Below are 23,829 nucleotides of genomic sequence, written 5' to 3'. Positions count from 1 at the left end.
ACTTTTGAATTCTATAAAAGTCAGCGTGGAAGAGGTGAAAAAAGTATTGTTGTGTATCAACAACGACAAGCCACCGGGGTTGGACCATCTGGATGGAAAATGACTGAGGATAATAGCTGTCAGATGCTCCCTAGGAGAGGTGGGTGTGAAGTCAGGCGCAGGAAAGTAAATATATAGAGAAGGCTTTTATTAAAGAGTCCATCCAGAGAACAGGCACAGGACCACAACAGCAGCCCACTAAATAATCCGGAACACAATCCAGAAAATACACCTGTCTAACAGAATAAAATAAAACGCAACCCAAACCAACGACAGGTACACAAACAATCCCGCACGAAACCAAACTGGTAGGGCGAGATTAAATACCTCACTAATTAACCTAAACTAGACACAGGTGAAACAAGACAGACAAAACCAAATTAAAAGGAATCGGTGGCAGCTAGCAGACCTGCGACGACGACCGCCGAGCGCCGCTTGAACAGGGAGAGGAGCCACCTTCGGTGGAAGTCATGACAATAGCAGACGATATTGCCACTCCTATTTACCACATCTTCAATTTAAGCCTACTAGAAAGTGTTTGCCCTCAGGCCTGGAAGGAAGATAAAGTAATTCCGCTACCTAAGAATAGTAAAGCCCCCTTTACAGGCTCAAATAGCTGACCAATCAACCTGTTACCAACCCTTAGTAAACTTCTGAATCAGGAATTCCCCAGGGTAGCTGTTTAGGCCCTTGCTTTTTTACATTTTTACTAATGACATGCGACTGACTTTGATTAAAGCCAGAGTGTCTATGTATGTTGTTAAGCGGAGCGACACCAGGGAACCCAAGAGCAGACTCAGATGAGGAAACGGGGATGAATGAACCAAAATATTTGTTACACAGAGAGATATGGAGTGCAGATCCGGGGTAGCTTGGATAAGTTGCAGAAAAAACAGATGTGGAGACTGAGGTTGGAGTTGGCTGAGTAGAACAGGGGAAACAGGTCCTGAGGAGAATCCAAGGTAGTGGTAGTGAGTAAAATCCAGAGCAAGGTAGTTGGGTGGTGAGATGTGAAACAGGAGCCAGAGACAGAGCGGTAATGAGCAGAGATTACAATCTGGCAGAGTGGAAGTGGCAGGACTTAGTATTTGTAGAGGTCTTGATATGGAACGAGTTGCAGCTGGTAGGGATCTGCTCTGACTCCAGCACACCTGTCTCCAACCACACAATCACACAGAGAGGGAGAGGGAGAGGGAGAGAGAGAGAGTACAGGGGGAGTAACTGCAGGTCAAGAAGACACCGGATGAACACCAGAGGGCGTAGCAGGAGCAGATGTGACATATGCAGATGACTCAACACGTCAGCTACTACAGCGACTGAAATGACTGCAACACTCAACAAAGAGCTGCAGTTAGTTTCAGAGTGGGTGGCAAGGAATAAGTTAGCCCTAAATATTTCTAAAACTAAAAGCATTGTATTTGGAACAAAACATTCACTAAACCCTCAACCTCAACTAAATCTTATAATAAATCATGTGGAAATTGAGCACGTTGAGATTACTAAACTGCTTGGAGTAACCCTAGATTGTAAACTGTCATGGTCAAAACATTGATGCAGTAGTAGCTAAGATGGGGAGAAGTATGTCTATAATAAAGCGATGCTCTGCCTTCTTAACAACACTATCAACAAGGCAGGTCCTACAGGCCCTAGTTTTGTCCCACCTGGACTACTGTTCAGTCGTGTGGTCAGGTGCCACAAAAAAGGACTTAGGAAAATTGCAATTGGCTCAGAACAGGGCAGCACGTCTGGCCCTTGGATGTACACAGAGCTAATATTAATAATATGCATGTCTCTCCTGGCTGAAAGTGGAGGAGAGATTGACTTCATCACTAATTGTATTTATGAGAGGTATTGACAAGTTGAATGTACCGAGCTATCTGAACTACTGGCGCACAGCTCGGACACCCATGCATACCCCACAAGAGGTCTCTACATAGTCCCCAAGTCCGGAACAGACTATGGGAGGCGCACAGTACTACATAGAGCCATGACTACATGGAACTCTATTCCACATCAAGTAACTGACGCAAGAAGTAAAATTAGATTTTTTTAAAAAGATAAAAAAACACCTTATGGAAGAGCGGGGACTGTGAAGCAACACAAACATTGGCACAGACACATGCATACACACAAACACACACATGATAACATATGCACTATACATACACATGGATTTAGTACTGTAGATATGTGGTAGTGGTGGAGTAGGGGCCTGAGGGCACACAATGTGTTGTGAAATCTGTGAATGTATTGTACTGTTTTTAAAATTGTATAAACTGCCTTAAATTTGCTGGACCCCAGGAAGAGTGGTGGGGATCCATAATAAAAACAAATACAAATACAACAACGTTTTTAATTTCACCTGTGATGTTAGTGCAGATCAAGGAGATGAGACGAGTAGAGGAAGCCACTAGAGACTGTTGAGACTGGGCCCTTGAGTGTTGTGTTGTGTCTACTGACAGGTCCCTCCTCTCCAGGGAAAGCTGCAGTACATGCGTGTGCTCAACGATCTTCCGCCCTTTGGAGGCTTGCTGTTCCACACCGTCGGACTAGTAATGGCAACATTCTCTTATAAACATGCCCATATCGTATTCCCACATTATATGAGTCCCACACTGAATTTCTCTTATGTCAAGGTACAGCTCATGTTTATGTTTTCCTGTAGCCTTGTAGCATCCCAGGCCAGACATCCAAACTGATATAACAAGTATAGTCAACTCCAAACTGAATCTACATACATGTGTATATATATACTACAGTACATATAATTTTGAAGAATGCATGTTTCTGAGTTAAGTTCTATGCTGTTGTTCCATGAATTCAGAGCTCTCTCTGTGTTGATAGAATGTTTGATTGATTGATTGACTAATTGATCCACAGGATGAGAAGCAGTCGGCCACTACACTGCTGGTGGGTCCGCGGCACGGCATCAGTCATGTGATCGACCTCAAAAACAACCTGACCACGGTTCTGACAGAGTTCAGTCGTGTTGCTAAGATACAGCTGCACAGGGAGAACCAGGGCGTTGCCCGTGTAGAGGTGGCCATACAGGAGGCCAAGGTATGTGACAGATTGAACACATGTACAACTATAGATTTAGAAAGACATTATGAAGCTCAGGGTGGAACTCATTGCACCATACTAGTAGGCCATGGTACCAAACATAGATTTTCGCTGCACAGAAGAATTCCTTTCAAATTCAATTAAATCAAACCTGTGAGATAAACCAAGTTGAAGTACCGGTATGGTCATTATATTAAATATACAGTAAAATGCTTTGTTGAAGCCTCCAAACTCATTTCCATCCCTGCTCCAACCTCTGTGTATGAAGATGTGTGTGTTTCGGAGGGGGTGAGATAAAGCCAATACATAGTGCATTTGGGAAGTATTCAGACCTCTTGACTTTTTCCACATTTTGTTACGTTACAGCCTTATTCTAAAATGGACTAAATTGTTTTTTCCCCCCCTCATCAATCTACACACAATACCCTATAATGACAAAGCAAAAACAGTTTTTTATCAATTTTAGCAAATTGCTACAAATAAAAAACCGGAAATATCACATTTACATAAGTATTCAGACACTTTACTCAGTACTAAAGCAGCTGCTGTCATCCCCCTCTTCAAAGGAGGTGACACTCTTGACCCTAATTGCTACAGACCTATATCCATCCTACCCTGCCTTTCTAAGGTCTTCGAAAGCCAAGTCAACAAACAGATTACCGACCATTTCGAATCCCACCGCACCCTCTCCGCTATGCAATCTGGTTTCAGAGCTGGTCATGGGTGCACCTCAGCCACGCTCAAGGTCCTAAACGACATCGTAACCGCCATCGATAAGAAACAATACTGTGCTGCCGTATTCATTGACCTGGCCAAAGCTTTTGACTCTGTTAATCACCACATCCTCATCGGCAGACTCAGTAGCCTTGGTTTCTCAAACGATTGCGTCGCCTGGTTCACCAACTACTTCTCTGACAGAGTTCAGTGTGTCAAATCGGAGGGCCTACTGTCTGGACCTCTGGCAGTCTCTATGGGGGTACCACAGGGTTCAATTCTTGGGCCAACTCTTTTCTCTGTATACATAAATGATGTCGCTCTTGCTGCTGGTGAATCTCTGATCCACCACTACGCAGACGACACCATTCTGTACACTTCTGGCCCTTCTTTGGACACTGTGTTAACAACCCTCCAGACGAGCTTCAATGCCATTCAACTCTCCTTCCGTGGTCTCCAACTGCTCCTAAACACAAGTAAAACTAAATGCATGCTCTTCAACCGATCGCTGCCTGCACCTGCCCGCCTGTCCAGCATCACTTCTCTGGACGGTTCTAACTTAGAATTTGTGGACAACTCCAAATACCTAGGTGTCTGGTTAGACTGTAAACTCTCCTTCCAGACTCACATCAATCATCTCCAATCCAAAGTGAAATCTCGAATTGGCTTCCTATTTCGCAACAAAGCATCCTTCACTCATGCTGCCAAACATACCCTCGTAAAACTGACCATCCTACCAATCCTCGACTTCGGCGATGTCATTTACAAAATAGCTTGCAATACCCTACTCAACAAGCTGGATGCAGTCTATCACAGTGCCATCCGTTTTGTCACCAAAGCCCCATATACTACCCACCACTGCGACCTGTACGCTCTCGTTGGCTGGCCTTCGCTTCATAATCGTCGCCAAACACATTGGCTCCAGGTCATCTACAAGACTCTGCTAGGTAAAGTCCCCCCTTATCTCCGCTCACTGGTCACCATAGCAGCACCCACCTGTAGCACGCGCTCCAGCAGGTATATCTCTCTGGTCACCCCTAAAGCCAACTCCTCCTTTGGTCGTCTCTCCTTCCAGTTCTCTGCTGCCAATGACTGGAACGAACTACAAAAATCTCTGAAACTGGAAACACTTATCTCCCTCACTAGCTTTAAGCTCCAGCTGTCAGAGCAGCTCACAGATCACTGCACCTGTACATAGCCCATCTATAATTTAGCCCAAACTACTACCTCTTCCCCTACTGTATTTATTTATTTTATTAATTTTGCTCCTTTGCACCATATTATTTATATTTTATCTTTGAACTTTCTTCAAACTACAAATCTACCATTCCAGTGTTTTTCTTGCTATACTTTATTTACTTTGCCACCATGGCATTTTTTTGCCTTTACCTCCCTTATCTCACATCATTTGCTCACATTGTATATAGTCTTATTTATTTTTTTCTTCTACTGCATCATTGATTGTATGTTGTTTTACTCCATGTGTAACTCTGTGTTTTTGTATGTTGTCGAACTGCTTTGCTTTATCTTGGCCAGGTCGCAATTGTAAATGAGAACTTGTTCTCAACTTGCCTACCTGGTTAAATAAAGGTGAAATAAATAAAATAAATAAAAAACTTTGTTGATGCACCTTTTGCAGCGATTACAGCCTTGAGTCTTCTTGGGTATGACGCTACAAGCTTGGCACACCTGTATTTGGGGAGTTTCTCCCATTCTTCTCTGCAGATCCTCTCAAGCTCTGTCAGATTAGATGGGGAGCGTCGCTGCACAGCTATTTTCAGATCTCTCCAGAGATGTTTGATCAGGTTCAAGTCCAGGCTCTGGCTGGGCCACTCAAGGACATTCAGAGACTTGTGTCGTGGAAATTCAGTACTGAAAGAGATTATTTGAAGAAATGACAATTATCTTTATTTAATATCAATTAATTATTGCAATAATGAGGCTGGTCGACCCTCCCACCCTTGAGTGTTGGACCGAGTACCCTAACCTTTACACAAATGCAGAGTCCTATATATAGCTGACACTAACAATGCTCAGTCATGGTTGGTTCAACCCCCCTCATGCAGACCAAGGAGCATCATAAGCCACTCTGGGTTCATCCTGTTGTTATCTGCACGTGGGTTGTTGTCTTAACCCCTTCTGGTTTAGTTTCCCAGATGCAAGGATGATTTTGAGCAATGAGGAATTGTTCTAAACTCCTCCTGGCTATCTCTATCTCGGTTACACCCAACACATCTTGTCTACGTAATGCAGTCGTTAACTAATTTGTCAGCTCAAGTCATCTCTGGTGACCATACGTCCAAATTAGCTGCAGGGAACTAGAGTGGAGCCCATGAAAACACAGAATTAAACAAAACAGAAATATCCTATTTGTTAACTATTATTGCTAACTATTAATATCAAGCAAACCAGGTAAATATGTCATTTTTCTATCACAGCCACTCCTGCGTTGTCTTGGCTGTGTGCTCAGGGTCATTGACCTGTTGGAAGGTGAACCTTCGCCCAAGTCTGAAATCCTGAGCCCTCTGGAGCAGGTTTTCATCAAGGATCTCTCTGTACTTTGCTCTGTTCATCTTTTCCTCGATCCTGACTAGTCTCCTAATTCCTGCCACTGAAACACATCTGCACAGCATCATGCTGCCACCACCCTGCTTCACCATAGGGATGTTGCCAGGTTTCCTCCAGATGAGACGCTTGGCATTCAGACCAACGAGTTCAATCTTGGTTTCATCAGACCAGAGAATCTTGTTTCTCATGTTTTGAGAGTCCGTTAAGGGCCTTTTGGTGAACTCCAAGTGGGCTGTCATGTCTGGCCACTCTACCATAAAGGCCTGATTGGTGGAGTGCTGCAGAGATGGTTGTCCTTCTGGAAGGTTCTCCCATCTCCACAGAGGAACTCTGGAGCTCTGTCAGAGTGACCATCGGGTTCTTGATCACCGCGCTGACCAAGCCCCTTCTCCCCTGATTGCTCAGTTTGGCCATGTGGCCAGCTCTAGGAAGAGTCTTGGTGGTTCTAAACTTCTTCCATTTAAGAATGATGGAGGCCACTGTGTTCTTGGGGACCTTCAATGCTGCAGAAATGTTTGGTACCCTTCCCCAGGTCTGTGCCCCGACACAATCCTGTCTCGAAGCTCTAGGGACAGTTCCTTCGACCTCATGGCATGGTTTTTGCTCTGACATGCACTGTCAAATGTGGGACCGTATGTCCAATCAATTGAATTTACCACAGGTGGAATCAAATCAAGTTGTAGAAACATCTCAAGGATGATAAATGGAAACAGGATGCACCTGAGCTCATTGTTGAGTCTCATAGCAAAGGGTCTGAATACTTGTGTAAATAAGATATTTCTGTTTATATTTTTTATACATTTTCAACAATTTCTAAAAACCTGTTTTCACTTTATGTGGTATTGTGTGTAGGTTGATGAGGAATTAAAATAATGTAATAATTTTTAGAATAAGGCTGTAGCATAACAAAATATGGAAAAAGTCAAGGGGGTCTGAATACTTTCCTAATGCACTGTACATCATTGGATAAAGCAGAAGACACATTTCCGTTGGGCCTTGTGTACAATTGGACAATAAAGGAATCTACATCTAAATCTTAATTATCCACTCTGCTCCCTGCAGCCTCTGGTCCTGTTGATGGAGTGGCCTGATGCCAGTAACTTCGCCTGTCTCATCTCCGGCTACTACAAGCTGTTTGTGGATCCCAAACGAACCATCTACTACCGGACACCTGGTCAGTCTTATATGATCAAGGCAGGTATGTTAGTAGTCACCTCCTTGATTTATACTGCTAGTTAGGACTTGCAATGAAACTATATATTTACAATATCTGTTGATGTTTAAGAAATGGATCTGTAAGTCTAGTGTTTCGGGAGGTTGTTATAGAGATTCCATTATTATTAGCTTTAGATAAAACTGAAAATGTTTTTCATTTACGGTTAAAATCCTTTCCATACTCTTTGCTTTGGCTACATTTTCTATCAATAAAACTCAACATCCAAACTCAGTATCCAAACTCAGTATCCAAAGCCACGTTAACTGAATATCAGTTTCAATCTCAAGGATTCCATTTACAGGTTTTAGTGTGTGTCTGCAAGTATGAGGCATTGCATGTAAACCATTATACTGCAACCAACTCTACTCAATCCAACTGAACTGAGACCTGCTTCTCCATAATGAATATGTGCATCTGGACCTAAACCATATCAACAGCTACCAATCACCTCTGCTGTCGCTCCTCCCATCTCCATCCTGAGATCTCATCTTCATCGGACTATTCTCTCCCTTTTCCTTGCGTAGGGTAACATTTTGTGGTTTTACCTTGCTTTTTTTCTGTGAAATATACATGTAATATTCAAACATGCACAGCTCTGTTTCCATCTGCTGTGCTGGTGTGCCTGCATGAGAGGAAGGCCGCTACGTCCCATAACATCCCACCAGACTTACCTCCAACTCCAGTATCCAGCATCTATCACTGAAAAAAATCCACCAGCCTTCGCCTCTATTTTCCCATAAGGACCCACTCCATCCTCCCATGCGTTTCCTCACCTCTCAGCCTCTCAACTGCTCTGAAAATTCTGTCCGCAGATTACAGAGGTTCCCACCACGCCCACCCGCGCTCCGGCACCACAGTGGCGTCCAGTGGGGACCGACGAGGGGACGAGAGGGAAAGACCCCATACGAGGGACCCAGGGTCCCAGTCTCAGAAGACAGCTGCCGCCCCACTGCACGCAGAGTCCCAACACCTGGGTCTATGCCACATCCATCTCCGGGAGCAACAACAGCTGCAGGAGCTCCAAATGCAGGCAGAACCCGAGCTCGACGTCAACGAGAACTTAATTTCCCAAGAGGCACCAGGGCGGCCCCGTACCAAGTCTGACCCGACGCTGCAGAAAACAGAGACGATCGCCGGGAGGCCAGAAAGCCCCGTCCAGGAGAGCTCAGTGACCTTCAGGAGCAGAGCCCAAACCATGGGGCAGTCCCAGCGAACTACACGGTTCTTCTGTGACTCCTGCAAGGCCAGGTTAAGGGCAGAGGGAGTGGCTGTGGCTGTGGCCTTGAACGGTGGACACAGCGGCGCCTCGTCAAAGCACTGCTCCAGCGCCTGTGCCTCCCGCGATGGAGGTGCAGTAGACCTGATGGCCCTGCCTCCCCCGGGGAATGAAGAGGAGGAGGAAGAAGAGGTGGAGGACGTAGGAAGAAAGCTGCAGCTGCCCCATCCGGCCATTGCTGCTCCTCCACCTGGGTTCAGGGACAACAGCTCGGATGAAGATGAGGCCAAGAGAGGAAAGAATTCTCGACCCAACCCCGTCACCCGTCCAAGCCCTGCAACTGGGGCTGCAGTCAGCAAGAGCTCTGCCAAGGCTTCTTCCAAGGAAGTGGTACCAGCTCCAGAGGATGTCCCAGTGACGTTGATAGACAACGTGGCCACCAGGACAGTACGGGACCATGCCCAGGAGCTGGATGATGCTCTGGTGTCCACTCTGCAGGCCCTGGAGGCCCTAGCTGCATCAGAGGACTTCCCCCATCACCCCCAACAGCCAGCTCAGACCACAGGTCAACATGCCGTTTCATGCTATATGGACTTCTTCTCATATAGAGAGTCTAATCTAACCACCAAGGGCTCCTTTCAGTGCTAATGGTTCATTTTAGGGCACAGTGACTACTAAGTCGCACTTTGAAATATTTTTATACACTGAGTGTACAAAACAGTAGTATTGAGTTGCACCCTCTTTTGCCCTCTACAGTTCATCAGGGCATGGAAGTGTTGAAAGCTTTCCCTTAGGGATGCTGGCCCATGTTGACTCCAATGCTTCCCACAGTTGTACACACTGGAAACTGTTGAGCGTGAAAAACCCTGAAGCATTGCAGTTCTTGACACACTCAAACCAGTGCGCCTGGCACCTACTACTATACCCCGTTCTGAGGCACTTAAATATTTTGTCTTGCCCATTCACCCTCTGAATGACACACATACAATGATTAAAGTGGATTGAACAAGTGACTTCAATAAGGGATCATATCTGTCACCTGGTCAGTCTGTCATAGAAAGAGCAGGTGTTCCTAATGTTTTGTACACTTCCGTGTAGATGAAGGGGAGGAGACAGGTTAAAGAATTATTTTTAAGCCTTGAGACATGGATTGTGTATGTGTGTCATTCAGAGGGTGAATGGGCACGACAAAAGATTTAAGTGCCTTAGAACGGGGTATAATAGTAGGTGCCAGGCGCACTGGTTTGAGTGTGTCAAGAACTGCAATGCTTCATGGTTTTTCATGCTCAACAGTTTCCCGTGTGTACAACTGTGGGAAGCATTGGAGTCAACATGGGCCACTATCCCTGTGGAACACTTTAGACATCTTGTGAGTTCATGCCCTGATGAATTAGGGCTGGCTTGACAGCACACTGCTTGACACTGAACATAGTCTCTTGTGTTGTATCTTTTGATAGCGAGAGAAAAACAAGAGTTTACTCAGTATTGATTAAAATTCAGTTTGATGCAAAACAAGGTTTTGCTCAGAGACGGTTAGCAGAGCTTTAAAAGAAACATCAAGAGATTTTTACAAGTGTAAGTACTTAGAAACAGTGTATTTGATGTGCCATCTTTCAGAAATCAATGACTGTTTTCCATCTGTCTGTGATATTGTCTGACGTCCGTGTGACCCTTATAGTGTCTTGTGTTTCTTTCTTTCCATAGGGTTGATTGTGTTGGCGGCCATTACGCCTGAGTCATCGCTAGACTCAGGGCACGAGACCAACTCCTCTGAGCTGACAGACGTCTCAGAGATGGTGTCGGCCATGAAGCAGCACCAGAACCAGGCCTACCTGCTGGCCCACCATATCAACAAGGAGCGTATCTTCAGTCGCAGAGACTTCCCCTTGGCCATACCAGGCTGCACCACCCAGACTATTGGAGGCGGTGCGTTCTCCATGGGTCAGATCCGCGGCGGCTTCCCCTCGAAACCAGCTATCCTCAGTAAGACTGTTCCCCTAAAGCTTAGCCCTGGTCAGGAGACTGCCAGTCCAGCTCTCAGCACAGTGGAGCAGAGGAGTGACGTTACCCAAGACCCAACGCAGAGTGAGCCGAGTGAAGGCAAGAAGGCAAAACCAGAGCCCACCAAAGCGTGCACCCCAGACCGCCCTGCGAAGTCACCTGAGGAGCTGAAAGTCTCCGATCCAGGGCAGGCACCTAAGGTCGGCAAGGATCAAAGGTCGCCCGGTACTGCTGTGGGCAAACTAAGCCCGAATTTCTCTGCGGGGGTCAAGGGGAAGAAGTCTGAGCAGCTGAGCCCGGACACTACCAACAAAGCCTTACCCATTCTCTTGCCTGTGGACAGAACTGCCTCCGCCAAGGTTTGCCCCACAAACATGTGCCAAGATGCCGAGACTGCCTCTAGCAAGACCATCAAGCCTTCAAGCTCTAAAGACCTCTTTCCAATTGATGACCTGTTCTGCACGTGCCCAGTTAGAGAACCCGGGCCACAGCTAAGACTGAAGGATCCACATACCCAGAAGGTGGTGGTGTTCCACTCCTCTTCCCCTACAGATGATGAGCGTCTTTGTGCCAAAGGCCTCCAACTGGCCAGCAGCAAAGAGAGCGCAGCGAGAGCAGCAGGAGGAGCAGGAGCAGACCCCGTCTTGGCCAAGACAAGACCCCAAGTTCCAACCAAGTACTCCCAGTCCCCACACATTCCTGTGAAAGCTGAGAGGAAGGAAGCAGCAGAGGCCAAGGCAGAGAGGTCTCAGGGTAAAGCTCAAGCTGAGCCACATAAATGCCCCCCGAAGACATTACCTCTCCTGGGAGACCCCACACACCCTACCTGCTCTGTGGACAAGGTCTCCACTCTCCCATCTGCCGACAGCAAGTACCAGGGTGGCGGTAAAGGGAAGGCCCAGCGTAGCGCTCCCTTCCTAAGTATCAAGAACCTTCTGTCGGCCACGTTCCCAGCTCGGATTCGGCGGGAGACTGATGAGCGCCGAGCCCAGCTCCAGAAGGTCCGGCAGTACGAGTTAGAGTTTCTGGAAGAACTTCTGAAGCCCAAGTCGTCTGGGGGCGAGTACCTACCCCAGGGATCCTCGCCAGTCCCCTCATGCACCCCATGTGCTTGCCAGCTCCTTACAAGTCCTGTGCTAAAAGCCCCTGGAATCTCCAGAGAACAACGCCGCAGCTGCGACTGCAAGAGGATGTGCAGAGGCATCCGGCTGCCTGATACGCCGGTCGGCTCAACTGCAGAGACACAGCAGCATAGAGGTAGAGAGAGACCCCGCTCCAAGAGCCCTCCAGCGACCTCCAAAACCCCTCACCTCCAGGGAGGTCAGAGGAGACCTGAGACCTTAGAGATCAAGACCACCCGAATCCGCTCGACCAGTCTGGAGTCACGGGAACCAAGGGGGGAGCAGGCTTCCTGCTTGCCCACCTGCACGTCTCGCACACCAGACTGCATGGGCGCCCCGCAGTACAAGAAGCTCCAGAGGCGGTATAGCATCGGAGAGGTGGACAACGCTGAAGGCACCCAGCTGTACACCGAGGTCAAACCCAAAGCCAAGAACCTGGAGAAGGAGATGGAGCGAGTGAGGGCCGCAGGGCTGAGGCTTCCAACAACCGTGGAGCCCGTTCACAATCAAACTCAAACTCACACGACTGCTGCAGAGGCAAAGGGGAAGAAAGGAGTGTTCTTCATCCAGGGAGAAGAGCTGCTGAGGGAGAGCAGAGAGGGGGCGCCGACGGAGATGCTGCTGGGGCTGCCTAGCGAGGACAGTGACGACAAGGAGAAGTGCTGCTCCTTCTGTTTCTGCTACAGGAAGTGTGAGGCGGCAGATGAGAGCAGCGAGAAAGAAGAGCTCTCCTACTCCACCACCCTCCAGGTCCTGCCCGGGATGCAACTGGGCTCTCAGACCTTGCCCATTGTCAGCAAAACGCTCCAGGTTCTCCATGCTGAGGGCTGCAGCGGGGAGGAGGAGGAGGAAGTAGAGGAAGAAGAAGAAGAGGAGCCGCAGACACAGGAGATCGACCTCCGGGCCTGTGGGACTCTGGAGGGGAGCCTGGCGAGGGTCGAATCCCTGCAAGGGAAGACGTTCAGCCTGCCGGACGGTTTTCTCAATGCTCAGCTGGATGCTAATGAGCTGCTAGCAATCCTGCGACAGTGCGCTAACATTCCCCAGGTGGATAACGAATCACGCCTACAGCCGTCCCGGATCGCCGAGTACAAGCAGGAGCTGGCAGTGCGCTTCAAGGAGTTCAGGGCGGCGTGCAGGCGGGTGGCGAGCGTCGAGAAGAGCCCCACTCGCATGCTGAGCGTTGTTACGGCCAGCTTCCTGGTCCTCTGCGAACTGACTCAGACATTCATCAAGCTGGTTAGAGGGGTGCGTTCAGAGGCCCAAAGGCTGCAGCTGCTGCGGAAGGTTGAAGAGGTTGCTATCAATTACACTTTGCTGTTGCGTGCAGCCGAGGAGGCGATGGGCCACTCCAGTAGTCTGCCTAACAAGAGTGTGAGTCCCCAAGTTACTACAATCACCACTAACATGGGCTCCCTCTCTCGCCCAATCAAAACCCTGCCTACCCAGTAGAGACAAAGAAGGGGTAAGTTAGTAAATAATCATATATGACAGTTGGGAGTGTGGGTGGCTGAGTCCACACTCTTAATGCCCAGTAGTTATTTATTGTTTACAGGACATGCAATGATCCATCCTCAGCAAAAACCGCAATGCAACTGCTCCATTATGCGTTTACAGGGGCTGTGGCAGTTGCAGCCTAGAGTGGCCCTGTGGTGTTCTAGCATAAGAGACAGACGCCTGGGCACCGCTATACAAAAGGTGCAAGGACCTACACCTCTGAAATGCTGGGTGAAAACAGGGCTAACCACTCCTCCATGCCAACTCTCACATTACAGAGGTCCTTCTCATTCTTTTCTATGTATATTTGAGTTGTATCTTTTTAGCAAAGTATACCATTTTGTGGAGAATAAAAATAATGAAAATAATATATAAAATGATATTGAGTATAACAAATATAAAGAGTAATACATCTACAATAAATCTAAAGACATTTTAATGTGCTCTGGGCAAAAATACCGCAGAGAAAACGTCAAAGTAGCGAATTCTGTGAATTAGGTAGTCCAAAGCCTGGGTTAGTAGTTGACGTGTTTGTTTGTTACATTTTCTAACTGTTGTGACACAATAAGTTCTGTTGGTCATCCGGACAATGCCATGACCTGCACCTCAACAATATCACATTCACAATGTTGGAAATTGTACCTCCTGTAAGATTGGAAAATCCACACATTTGAATTGGGTTGATATAAAACAGACATGGGGCCCAATTACTCACCGGTAGAATAAAACCACAGGTATGTAACACCTAGTGTGAGCAGATATAACAGAAACGCTAACTCACTAGTGGCTAACCAATCAGCTGGGTAGGATCAATGTTCTTCATGAAGGAAATGAAGGCAGCCCCACTCTGCAGTATTTAGTGTAGTCAACCTCAAATTGCTGTCTTGGTTAGAGACACACACACAGTACTCACACACGACAATCACAATCCACACTAAACCGGCACATCAACACTTGTAAATGAGAGATCTACTTTAGCAAGCTTAGCCTTCGACTTTTGCACAACCTTCAGCATTTGCTCCCGCTCACACATGCTCTAAGTTCATGTTTTGTTTACATTCAGTCAACTGAACACTGCTCTAGAAAACAAACTCCTCATACACCTTCCATTTTATAAACTATTTCATCTTACAAAAGATTCAAGTTGCTATATTCTTCTCTACAATTATTTTACAGGATTCTGTGTCACAAACAATTCAATGGGGTTATACTTTTTGCTCTCTATATGTGCTGTTATCCCTTGTGCAATACAGGAGATATATATAAATCACTAACACACAAAGTAGTTTTCTATGTATTTTAATAAAACTGACACCTGTGTTTTCTGTCTGAAAACGTCTTTCTGTCTCATCCTGTTGTCAAACCACAGAGATCGAAGCAGCCTACAGCTAACCTCAACAGAAACTATTCAGACTCTGTCCATAACTGTTATACTCTGACAGGATACTATTCATACCAGGCCACGTGAATTCTTTCACTGCACTACTGTCTTGCATGTTTCCCCAATTCTACCTTTGTTCTTGGAGTTACAAGAAGCAGAAACGGTCAAGTTACAAGTGGTGTTGGCAGGTACAGTGTTACTACTAGTTTTATGAAGTGAGAAAGAAAGAATATACACCCACAAAAATATGAGGAGGCTACTTATGCCAATAATGTTTTGCAATGGAAATTCTTTATGCGGAGTTGTGTTATTCTACACTCAAGATGTAAATATTGTAAAACAGTTGGAATATTTGTGAACCTGGAAAACACTTTTAAATTACTAACTGACGTGTGAAGATTGGTTCCGAATTCTTCACCGTTTTGTAAAAAAAGACAAAACATGTCTGTACCGTATCATTTATAGTAGTTATGTTCCATAGAAAACTAATAGCGAAAACGTATATTTTAAGAGTATATAATGAGTATAAAGCATGGGACATGTTTATTTTTATAAAAACAAAATATTTACTGTATCAAGCAACATTCTCTCACCAAGACCACCTGGAAATGTTTTCAAACATTTCGTTTTTGACGTAATGATAATATACAAATATATTGTGTGGTTGTCATTGTTGAGTTGCGTTGTTGCCATATTCGTGAATGTGTCTCTATGTTCCATAACGTAATGGACCTATGTTCCATAACGTAATGGACCTTTGTTCCATAACGTAATGGACCTTTGTTCCATAACGTAATGGACCTATGTTCCATAACGTAATGGACCTTTGTTCCATAACGTAATGGACCTATGTTCCATAACGTAATGGACCTATGTTCCATAACGTAATGGACCTTTGTTCCATAACGTAATGGACCTATGTTCCATAACATAATGAACCTATGTTTCATGGCCTATTCCACTGTGTTTGTTTGCACTTATTTATTTACTTAGTATTTATTTGTCAATAATCTTGTCTTCACTGTGTTCTTCTGTCTGTATAACCTGTCTCATGTTTAAAGAGCAATAAAGTGTTTTGAAGTTATAATCTTCAGTTTGGAAACGTCACATTTACATTAGGTGTAGATTGAAATGTGTGTTTGATACATTCAAGTTATTTGGGCCTCATCTGACATTCACTTCCAAATTAATATGAAATAGATTTACTTGAGATTTCCTTTTCCTTACCGAGCATTGGGCAGAAGTAGCCACGTAGCTACGAATCCATGTTGTCCTTCTCGAAAATTCTGGCCTAGATTACTGTGGCCTCTATTGTCGGGCTACATTCAGAGAACATGTTGCTCAGTCACTAAGCATATCACTCCAAAAGCTTGAAGGCTATTTTATGTCAACCCAAACTTCACTCGTTGCCAACACATTACTGCAGAGAACATGGCATAATATTAGCAATGTAGACATAACCTCCGCAGCAGAGCTAAACCTCTGCAGCAGAGCTAAACCTCTTCATAGGCTGCTCTTTAGCCCTACTCAGGATATTTTCCACTAACCTTTACTTGGCCATACTTTCTTCATTCTTGTCATTAAACATTTGTGTGCAATTGCAGGCAGTACTCCAAAACACCTGAGAATATTCAGAAAATATGAAATCCTCCGTTCCAGCCATTATTATGAGCCGTCCTCCCCTCAGCATTCTCCACTGCTGTACACTGTTTTAAACGTCTTCATCACAGTTGCAGCCAACAGTATTTTTCAGTGTAACAGCACCTTTCTGGCGGCCTTCTTCCATTACACACAGGTATTCGTAGTATGCTTGAAAGCTAATTAGCACATGTGATCCCTCTGTCTTCCGCAAACACTCTCTGTAACATGGAGATATGGCCGTTTGGGAACGCTAACCCTATCAAGGTGTATCAATTGAACCTTTTGAAAATTATTTCTCGCTGATATGAAAGATAAGGTCCTTATGCTTCCAAAACTGTACGGTAAGCGATACGTGTTAATTTCTTAAAAGTCTAAACCGTGAGAGGGGTTCAGAGCTGACATATGGATTTTTTTCCCAGAAGAACATACCATGGATCATTTAGCTATTTGATTTGGAATTTTAGGACGCATTTAGGTATCCCCCCCCCCAAAAAAATGAAAACAAATATTTGATAAAATATTGAATTTGGCCTTTTGAAACGCATTGAATAACATAAGTGTCTGTCCTATTTCTGGAAGTTATAAGAAAGCTCAGATAATATCTAAATATATATTTATTAACATATTTAACCCCTTATTTTTGTTGGCAAAAAACTACCTCCATTCTTCCATTCATTTGTATGGGTTACCTTTAGACCCGTCCTGTGAGACTTGTAGGGAGAACGCCATCATGTTCGTGAGCGTCTCCCCTTTCTACAGTGGGGTCATATTAGTTTGTAGCCCAAATGTTTCGGACACTACAGACAAAAGTTGGCACATCAGCTTTACCAACTTCCGACGAGTCTTGTGGGGATTGTGTGGGTCGTAGATCGAAATGGAGAACACCTTTGTGTTTGTGAGAGTCTCCCCTTTCTATAGAGTGCCCATGATACAGATGTTTTTGTGAGAAGACCGACTTTCGGGATGTCTCCTGGTTTGACAAACAAAGCTGTAGCTCTGCCATTTTCCATCACAGATGCGGAAGGGCGACAAGGCGAATGTGTTGGATTGAGACAAATCTAAATCAAATCAAATTTTATTTGTCACATACACATGCTTAGTAGATGTTAATGTGAGTGTAGCGAAATGCTTGTGCTTCTAGTTCCGACCATGCAGTAATATCTAACAAGTAATCTAACAATTTCACAACAACTACCTTATACACACAAGTGTAAAGGAATGAATACGAATATGTACATATAAATATATATGGATGAGTGATGGCCGAACGGCATAGGCAAGATGCAGTAGATGGTATACAGTACAGTATCTACATTTAAGATGAGTAGTGTAGGGTATGTAAACATTATATAAAGTGGCATAGTTTAACGTGACTAGTGATACATTTATTACATCCAATTTTTTATTATTAAAGTGGCTAGAGATTGAGTCAGTATGTTGGCAGCAGCCACTCAATGTTAGTGATGGCTGTTTAACAGTCTGATGGCCTTGAGATAAAAGCTGTTTTTCAGTCTCTCGGTCCCCGCTTTGATGCACCTGTACTGACCTCGCCTTCTGGATGATAGCGGGGTGAACAGGCAGTGGCTCAGGTGGTTGTTGTCCTTCATGATCTTTTTTGCCTTTCTGTGATATCGGGTGGTGTAGGTGTCCTGGAGAGCAGGTAGTTTGCCCCCAGTGATGCGTTGTGCAGACCTCACTACCCTCTGGAGGGCCTTACGGTTGTGGGCAGAGCAGTTGCCGTACCAGACAGTGATACAGCCCGACAGGATGCTCTCGATTGTGCATCTGTAAAAGTTTGTGAGTATTTTTGGTGACAAGCCACATTTCTTCAGCCTCCTGAGGTTGAAGAGGCGCTGTTGCGCCTTCTTCACCATGCTGTCTGTGTGGGTGGACCATTTCAGTTTGTCCGTGATGTGTACGCCGAGGAACTTAAAACTTTCCACCTTCTCCACTACTATCCTGTCGATGTGGATAGGGGGGTGCACCCTCTGCTGTTTCCTGAAGTCCACGATCATCTCCTTTATTTTGTTGACGTTGAGTGTGAGGTTATTTTCCTGACATCACACTCCGAGGGCCCTCACCTCCTCCCGGTAGGCCGTCTCGTCGTTATTGGTAATCAAGCCTACCACTGTAGTGTCGTCTGCTAACTTGATGATTGAGTTGGAGGCGTGCATGGCCACGCAGTCATGGGTGAACAGGGAGTACAGGAGAGGGCTGAGGACGCACCCTTGTGAGGCCCCAGTGTTGAGGATCAGCGGGGTGGAGATGTTGTTTCCTACCCCCACCACCTGGGGGCGGCCCGTCAGGAAGTCCAGGACCAAGTTGCACAGGGCGGGGTCGAGACCCCGGGTCTCGAGCTTATTGACGAGTTTGGAGGGTACTATGGTGTTAAATGCTGAGCTGTAGTCGATGAACAGCATTCTTACATAGGTATTCCTCTTGTCCAGGTGAGTTAGGGCAGTGTGCAGTGTGATTGCGATTGCGTCGTCTGTGGACCTATTGGGGCGGTAAGCAAATTGGAGTGGGTCTAGGGTGTCAGGTAGGGTGGAAGTGATATGATCCTTTACTAGTCTCCCAAAGCACTTCATGATGACGGAGGTGAGTGCTACGGGGCGATAGTCATTTAGCTCAGTTACCTTAGCTTTCTTGGGAACTGGAACAATGGTGGCCCTCTTGAAGCATGTGGGAACAGCAGACTGGGATAAGGATTGATTGAATATGTCGTAAACACACCAGCCAGCTGGTCTGCGCATGCTCTGAGGACGCGGCTAGGGATGTCGTCTGGGCCGGCAGCCTTGCGAGGGTTAACACGTTTAAATGCTTTACTCACGTTGGCTGCGGTGAAGGAGAGCCCACAGGTTTTGGTAGCGGGCCGTGTCATTGGCACTGTATTGACCTCAAAGCGAGCAAAGAAGTTGTTTAGTTTGTCTGAGAGCAGGACATCGTGGTCCGCGACGGGGCTGGTTTTCTTTTTGTAGTCCGTGATTGACTGTAGACCCTGCCACATTCCTCTCGTGTCTGAGCCGTTGAATTGTGAGTCTACTTTGTCTCTATAGTGACGCTTAGCTTGTTTGATTGCCTTGTGGAGGGAATAGCTACACTGTTTGTATTCGGTCATGTTACCGGTCGCCTTGCCCTGATTAAAAGCAGTGGTTCGCGCTTTCAGTTTTGCACGAATGCTGCCATCAATCCACAGTTTCTAGTTGGGGAAGGTTTTAATAGTTGCTGTGGGTACAACATCACTGATGCACTTGCTAATAAACTCGCTCATCGAATCAGCTTATTCATCAATGTTGTTGTCCGACGCTATGCGGAACATATCCCAGTCCACGTGATCAAAGCAATCTTGAAGTGTGGAATCAGATTGGTTGGACCAGCGTTGAACAGACCTGAGCAAGGGCGTTTCCTGTCTTAGTTTCTGTCTATAGGCTGGGAGCAACAAAATGGAGTCGTGGTCAGATTTTCCAAAAGGAGGGAGGAGCAGGGCTTTGTATGCATCGCGGAAGTTAGAGTAACAATGGTCCAGGATTTTTTCCGCCCGGGTAGCGCATTCGATGTGCTGATAAAATTTAGGGAGTCTTGTTTTCAGATTAGCCTTGTTAAAATCCCCAGCTACAATGAATGCAGCCTCAGGATATGTGGTTTCCAGTTTACATAGAGTCCAATGAAGTTCTTTCAGGGCCATCGATGTGTCTGCTTGGGGGGGATATATACGGCTGTGATTATAATCAAAGAGAATTCTCTTGGTAGATAATGCGGTCGACATTTGATTGTAAGGAATTCTAGGTCAGGTGAGGAAAAGGACTTGAGTTCCTGTATGTTGTTATGATCACACCACGTCTCGTTAATCATAAGGCATACCCCCCCCGCACTTCTTCTTACCAGAGAGATGTTTGTTTCTGTCGGCGCGATGCGTGAAGAAACCAGGTGGCTGTACCGACTCAGTCTTGAGTGATCCATGTTTCTGTGAAACAAAGAGCGTTACAACCTCTGATGTCTCTCTGGAAGGCAACCCTTGCTCGGATTTCGTCTACCTTGTTGTCAAAAGACTGGACGTTGGCGAGTAGTAAACTCAGGAGCGGTGCGCGACGTGCCTGTCTACGGAGCCTGACCAGAAGACCGCTTCTTCTGCCCCTCCTGCGGTGCTGTTGTTTTGGGTCGCTGGCTGGGATCCGATCCATTGTCCTGGGTGGTGGTCCAAACAGAGGATCAGCTTCGGGAAGTCGTATTCCTGGTCGTAATGTTGGTAAGTTGACGTTGCTCTTATATCCAATAGTTCCTCCCAGCTGAATGTGATAAAACTTAAGATTTCCCGGGGTAACAATGTAAGAAATAATACATAAAAAAACAAAACATTGCATAGTTTCCTGAGAACGCGAAGCGAGGCGGCCATCTCTGTCGGCGCCGGAGCCCATGAAAAAAATAAAAAAATATATTTCTAGTTTAAACTGACAGATCTTTATGGGGATTTTTGTATTATGTTACTTAGATTGACGCACTGGTGTGGTTTTTAATGTTCAGACCGATCGTCACGGCTCTTAATAAAACTCCCCCTACAGAAGACATCTTCGTCCAATGACTCTTACAGTATGTTTCGACAAGAAGCGGTGTCTCCTGTATTATTAGTTAGTTAGCTAGCAGGCCACTGTATGTTGGCTGCTTGTTAGACAGCTAGCTAGTCAACTTTACGTACTATAGGACAGGTTGTTGGATGACATTATGAAAATATTCTCCAGTTCTAGTCCCTAGAGAGGAAAACTATGCAGACAGACAGAGAGATAATATTCAGGGCTGTCAAATTGTAGTAAGATGAAGCCTGTTTCTTTGTGATGTCTGTCCTCAGATATGGAGAACTGCAAAAGCCTGTCTGCAGATGAAGAGGTCCCAGTGAATGCCCCAAGAGATTGCTGGCACATTATTGTATACCAAGGGTTGTATGTGTACTGATGTTATCACATGTTGTATATAACAATACAGTTAAAAGTCACATATAATGTAGGCTACAAACTTAATACAACTGTAGTAAGCCAATCCTCCTAGAGGTCTGCTGGGTGTGCAGGCTTATGTTCCAGCCCAGCACTAAGACACCTGATTCAATTTATCAAACCGAATAAGTTGATAATAATGTGTATTATTGCAGGACTGGAATAGATGTCTGCTCACCCATTTAGATCAGGGAGTGGAGCAAGGTTGGACTTTTATGTTCACCAGAAATTATGCTTTAGTAATAATAGCCTACATACTAAGATGTCTATCATTTACAAACAAGTTAGATTCTCTCTATATTGTGAAATTATATTTTGATTCATTCAAGTGAAGTGTTTAACTTGTTTTGATTCATTGAAGTGAAGTGTTTAACTTGTTTTAATTCTTAACTGAAACATTATTCAAGATAAACTAGTGTCAATGTTCATTCATCACAGATCACAATTCTGCAATAAAAAGGTGTAAAAATGGATCTGTCTCTAATTTGTCTGTTTCTGTGTTGCTTTAACTTTTTGTCCAGTTGTGAGCTTTCCAATCGGTTTAATGTGATTGTCATGAAATTTCCTTAAAATTGTTTAGTGCGACTCCAACCCTTGTATTATAGGTAAAGCACTGTACATGAAAATAAGCAGCTGGCAATGGGTAGGCTAATAAAAAATATAAAATAAAAAAAGAATGTGGTGTGGGGAGCATTGTAATTCTACCTTGTTTATTTTCTGAGAATAATTCTAGAATACAGAGACAAAATCAGAAGGTCAACGGCCTGGAGGAGGATTGCAGAGATGTTGGTGTTGATGGTGGGTAAAGATAGATTTGCACAACAATGTTTGCAAGTCAAAGCCACAATTTCCTTTACCCAAAGTAATCATTCATTGCAGGTAGGCCTATGTATTTACAGGAAGTGACCTATAATCATCAGTGTCATGACACCAGTATAATGAAAGAGCCATAAACTACAATATATAGTAGAATGATGTTACGATACCGTAATCCAATTGGTAGCATATTACATTGGAAATTCATGCTTAGTGTATCATGTACAATGTTATGTGTGTTACAGGTGATTTCTACCCTTTGGTGGGAAAATTTCACAATTTAATTTACTCAACACATTCACAAAAGGTGGCTTTGATCACAGTTTTGAGTTTTAGGTTGCTTGATGTTCATAGCTAGCTAGCAGCACAAGCAAACACTGTTGTGCAAATCTCCCTTCACCCACCACCAGCACCAACAATCTCTGCAATCCACCTCCATGCCATTGACCTTATGATTTTGTATCTGTATTCTAGCAAACGCAGAATTGGAAAACCAGACACGGCCATGAATGGCTTTCCTCCATCTTTTTTTGTTTGCGCTTACCCGGAACTAATTACGAGCAGAACAATGTTTCATGACGGGAAAAATTTCACGCAAACATCTGCTCCTCACCTGATTGGTTACCGGCAGCGGTGTCCACGTGCAATGTGCATAAAGCAGAGCAGAGCTGAACTTTTTCTATTGCTCTGCGCCGCTCTCCTTCCCACAATCCCCTGCGCATTGCAACCGTTGAAAATGAATGGGGGTGGAACTTCGTCTGGTGAATTCGGAAGTGGTGGAAACTCTACGTTATGACTAATGTAATGGAACTGAGAGTCATGATCAAGGGCTAGCAACACTAGTCGCATTAGCGTGTCACGTTACAATGCATAATATGCAACCTACCAACCTATGCTGGGTAATTGTAAACCTAAATTCTCGTTGTAGTTATAAACGTATCAATGTGTCAACAACAAATGCATGACCTTCAATCAATAGATAGTCATGTAAGGATAATCAAGTATCCGCAGATAAATCATCATCCTCAGTGCAAGAGCAATATAGTGAGGAGAGAGACTCATTCTAGTCCACACTCGTTTTTTCAGTGCATATCTATTTTTGATTTTTTTGCAGGCCATCTAATAATTTGTTCTGGTAAAAATTTATTTGAACTCACATTTCACTATCTGACAATGGTAGGCAACGTTTTAGGCTTTAAATTAGAGATGTACTATTTGTTCATGTGTTTTCCCATTTCTACGCCTTACTGAATAAAGAGCCGTTTAGGAGTCAAATGAACAGCTCATTTATTTGAATGGAGCCAAATGACCTGGCTCACAAAAAAGATTCGGAATGCCCATCACTTGTGCCGCGTTCAAGATAACTGGGAACTCTGAAAAATACCAGGTCAAGTCAGTGATCTTCAGGTCGGAAAGTCGGAGCTCTAGAGGCCCGAGTTGGAGTGCCGAGTTGGATAACCGTTCAAATCGATTTCTCCAAGTCGGAGCTTGTTTTTTTCCGAGTTCACAGTTGTTTTAAATGCACTGAAGTCGGAAGTCAGAGGATTTCCGAGTTCCCAATTCCCAGATGT

General features: G+C 45.0%; 1 protein-coding gene across 1 annotated transcript in view; it reads left to right on the top strand.

Annotated features, from left to right (window-relative positions):
* Positions 1-15,903, top strand: part of frmpd3 (FERM and PDZ domain containing 3) — a 38,216-nt gene extending 22,313 nt beyond the window's left edge. Inside the window, exons 11-15 of the mRNA XM_014213170.2 lie at positions 2,502-2,591; positions 2,920-3,099; positions 7,447-7,582; positions 8,413-9,381; positions 10,521-15,903. Coding sequence (XP_014068645.1) covers positions 2,502-2,591; positions 2,920-3,099; positions 7,447-7,582; positions 8,413-9,381; positions 10,521-13,390 — 4,245 coding nt within the window. The 3' untranslated portion in view covers positions 13,391-15,903. The remainder of the gene's footprint in view (positions 1-2,501; positions 2,592-2,919; positions 3,100-7,446; positions 7,583-8,412; positions 9,382-10,520) is intronic.
* The last annotated feature ends 7,926 nt before the right edge of the window (positions 15,904-23,829 follow it).

Source organism: Salmo salar, chromosome ssa09 (genome assembly GCF_905237065.1).
Source record: "Salmo salar chromosome ssa09, Ssal_v3.1, whole genome shotgun sequence".
Classification (NCBI taxonomy): Eukaryota; Metazoa; Chordata; class Actinopteri; order Salmoniformes; family Salmonidae; genus Salmo; species Salmo salar.
This window is presented reverse-complemented; position numbering and strand designations above follow the sequence as displayed.